The sequence below is a fragment of the Convolutriloba macropyga genome, chromosome 3 (assembly GCF_964194025.1).
Source record: "Convolutriloba macropyga chromosome 3, txConMacr16.3, whole genome shotgun sequence".
Classification (NCBI taxonomy): domain Eukaryota; kingdom Metazoa; phylum Xenacoelomorpha; order Acoela; family Convolutidae; genus Convolutriloba; species Convolutriloba macropyga.
Window position 1 is genome coordinate 56,404,063 of NC_134470.1, and position 3,813 is coordinate 56,407,875.

Here is a 3,813-nt window from a genome sequence, read left to right on the forward strand (position 1 = left end):
GTATGACAATGTTAGTTGACAGGCTTTGGTGTCCGAATGTTTGTGTAAATTCTGTTTGCTATTGTAATGTGAAATTTGTAATCTTTGAAAAAGGGCCAATTAAAGCAATTTCATAATTATGCCTCAAAAGTACTCAAGTATTAGTGAACAACCAATGTTACTTTATATTATAGTTACTTGCACGTAAGTTACAAATTCCGTGCGTAAGTTTACAAATAGCTGCTTCAAACCGTTCTAGACTACAGTTACCTATATTTATTATTTTTCGATTATAATGTTCTTCAGTTTTTCCGGACTAACATAACAGATGAAAGCATGATCGGATCGATTAGCCAAACTTGCACAAAAGTCAAACTGAAATAAGAATTGAACCCACCCCGGTAGAATTCAACCGGTAGAATATGGCTTTTCTACATATTATTAAACCCACTTTTCTATTGAAACATATTCACCCACCCCCAACCATCTCAATAAGCTGGGTCATAAAATATGACATAAATCTAATCATTTTGATTCCAGTCAAATGCCAACAACCATTTGATATATTCCCACCAGTCAAATATCGATCTCATGAAAAAAGTGCCAAAGGTTTGGTTATGCCATAGTATCCGATCCGACAGATTTCTGGTATCTCTTATAGGATAATTTTGACTCGGTTTACAAATCATTAAGGCGGAAACATTTTCATGCAATTATCTCAAAAGGTTATAGTGTTTTGTTTTGAGACTATTAGAGTCCTCTTCTCTTTTTGGTTTAAGCTTGGCTGGGCGGTAAGGTCCAGTCTTCCATCGCAAATGAATAGCACATGTGGTAGACAGCACCCTCCCCGTTGTGGTTGTCATAGAATGTGCTCAGGGGTTTCACACACGCACCCTTCGTGATCCATTCCTTGTAGTCGTCCATAGACACAGTCAGAGCTCCAAGACTTGCGTCGTGTCCAACTTTATCGTGCTCTCGCACCTCAATCGACACCGGGCCGAGGTCGAGAGGGATTCTGAAGTACCTGGTGAAAAAAGTATTTCATAATCAGAGCCCATATTGTAAACGATGCACATTTTGATGTGAGTTTAGTATTGAACTTTCATCTCTCAACAGACGAGGCGCCGAATTGTGAGAATTAGTTTTGTATGCTTCTGATCATAATTACTAAAAAAACCGTCGGACACAATTTGGACAATATCTTGAAGATAAATCCACAAAACCAAATTTTACGGAACTATGGCTATAAAAATACGTGAATTGCGCTAGTTAGATCCATTTTTAATAAGGATGCTTTTTAGTAGGAATCCTTTTGTTATTTCGTTGTGGTTTCCGCTTTTATACCGACCAAGAGATTGCTAAACGGTACAAAAACTTATATAAATGAGTTTTAAAACCGTATACCGAGCTGACAATGCATGCTAGTTAGCTAAATTGTGGATTGGACCAATAAAAAATACATTACCTACTGATTATATGTGTGCTGGAAATTTTGTTTGTGCTGGCAAGGTTCGATATTTGTGCCACCAGCTGTTATACAAGTCTAATTGACTAATTGCAATGACTTACTGTGATTATGAAGTACAGGTTGACTAATGATGAACTAGTTGGCTCGGGTGATCTAACTTGCTGTGATGAGTTGCAAATAGTTTTTGAAATTTTCGACTTACCTTCCGTACTTCTTCATGAAAATGATTTTGTCGCCGTCATTCATCTCCATAACTCCACCATCAGGTGGGCAAATAGACACGTGATCATGGGCTTGTTGGCCCTCAATGGTATGCTGAATGTACACGTCATCAGCACCCTCGATCACATTTGCCATCCATTCAAATAGAACCTTGACTCCCGAAACAACAGTCGCAGCGAAGTCCAGTGCCTCCGCGACCACTTCAGCCTCTGGATTCATGGTGTATCCCAAAATCTTTGCAGCTCCAGAAAGAACCGTCGATGTTAAATCAAACAAAGAATCAGCCAAATCTTTGTTGCAGCCGCAAGACGATCGCTGGCAATGCAATGCCAGAATTCTCAACGTCGGCAGCTTTTGTGCTACCAGGCGATACTTGAACCTATATATTGCATGTTCAGCGGTTCCTTGGAAATCGTAAGTCTTAAGCTTCGTGTCCTCCAGGTCAAAGTCATCCGGAATCATGTACATGGTGCCCAAATCATCGTCTTTCCAGGGGTGCTTTCGACTGTCTTGTTCACATAACTGGATTGTGATTTTACAGTCTGTTGTCACAACCAAACTGAGATCCAAGTATCTCATCGTGTGAGAGTTGTTCATTTTGAACACGTCGCCTTTTTCGGGGTGGGCGGGTAGGTGAAAGTACCTTTGCACCTCAGTACCTATTGAACAATCTCCATCTTTTAGCTGCCATTCCTTTTTGACAGAAATTTGCAAAGCAACTTAAAATCAAGCTCAATTCTGGACAACCGATTGTGTGGGTTGCTAACTGTTGAGTACATCTTAATTGTGAAAAACAGTTTGCCGGGTTCGCTTTTTTCATTAGGATCCTTGCCGGACATAACTTAGACAACTTAGTTGAATCACATTTATGACGTGGATCTAAACATCTGTTCAGAGATTTGACTGCAAAAACAACAATAATCTGCCGTTTACAATTGCTTCGCTGTCATTTATTCTAGCCTTATAATGAACTGCTGATTTTCGGTTTAAGTAGGCGACAGTCTTGACAAAACATATGTAGTGATCTTATCAGCATAACGGCGCTTATTTCATAATTTGTTGTCCAATATTGATTTTATGTTCTATTTAATTTTTCACTTTTTGACATGTCTTTCTTAGATGTCTAACCACGATTTAGTTTCTTCCAGGACGAGGTGTAAGAGCAGAACTGATCTTACCGTTCCAGACCGAGACCCCCAGCTGATCATTGACCCGTTGGACACAAAAAATTTATGCGTTCGAAGTGCGCAATTGCATTACTCATGCAAATATCTATGTACTAATGCATCATTGAAAGATTCAGCTGTATAAAGTATGCTTATTTTCAACGTTATCAATTTTCGTTTCACTGGAAAGACAAAAAGATGCGGATAGTGTTGAGAATGGAATGAAAGTTGACCTGTTTCGGTGATGTTGAAGTATATCTCATCGTATCCTGCACCACCGCATGCCTTAATGCACTCAAGGCTATCGAACATCACTGCAACTTTGCGATCCATTTTAAAGCTACAAGTGCAAACACAACTGCAGTCATTGGGAAGAAATTTTATAATGCGAAATTTATGATATTATGATTTAAACCTCGAGATTCTGAAGAAATTTAAGAAACTCTCAGAAAATATAATTAAGTAGAGAATAGTTTTGGTAGGTTCAGAGTTGAAAATTTTAAATTTTCGCAGCAATATCGAAAGCTTTCTGTTTTGACATACAATTTTCAAGGCAAATTTCTGTGACTCAGAGAGAAAACTAAAAATTTTAAACTTTGCATCTGTACTATCGTAGCACAAAATGACGGACCTCGCAAGAAATCAGATCTTATGGGAGAGCAAATTAACAGAAAGATTGTATAAAATGATTTTACAAGTTATTCCTCGAAACAAAATATGCCCAATGACTGAGTTTTAGTTGCTTGTTTTTGTTGTTTGTGAAAGATTTGACTGCTACTGAACAGCTGTGCGAAAATCCGATGGAATGATTTTAGGGTTTCAGGCAGCTCGCCTTTAGAGTATATGAAGCAAACTTGCTTATCATCATTACAGTTTCATCTCGGTCAGAGTCACAAAAATATTTGAATTTCAATTTAACACTTCAAAATTGACCTTGCATAACATCAAAGCCAATTTGTTTTAACCTTAAATGTATCG

General features: G+C 38.2%; 1 protein-coding gene across 1 annotated transcript; it reads right to left on the bottom strand.

Moving 5' to 3' along the window:
* Positions 1 to 753: 753 nt before the first annotated feature.
* LOC142336672 (uncharacterized) lies at positions 754 to 3,168 on the bottom strand. Its single transcript, XM_075385582.1, has 3 exons — positions 3,069 to 3,168; positions 1,650 to 2,328; positions 754 to 1,003 (listed from the first exon to the last, which is right to left on the bottom strand). Exons 1-3 carry the CDS (start codon positions 3,166 to 3,168, stop codon positions 754 to 756), a joined length of 1,029 nt encoding a protein of 342 aa, XP_075241697.1.
* Positions 3,169 to 3,813: the final 645 nt, after the last annotated feature.

What these genes read in the sequence shown, in the direction of transcription:
- LOC142336672 (XM_075385582.1), bottom strand. Translation starts at nt 3,168, where the DNA reads ATGGATCGCAAAGTTGCAGTGATGTTCGATAGCCTTGAGTGCATTAAG. An exon ending in CTTCAACATCACCGAAACAG is followed by an intron (nt 2,329 to 3,068) that starts GTCAACTTTCAT and finishes ATTGTTCAATAG; the next exon opens with GTACTGAGGTGCAAAGGTAC. An exon ending in TTCATGAAGAAGTACGGAAG is followed by an intron (nt 1,004 to 1,649) that starts GTAAGTCGAAAA and finishes TTTTTTCACCAG; the next exon opens with GTACTTCAGAATCCCTCTCG.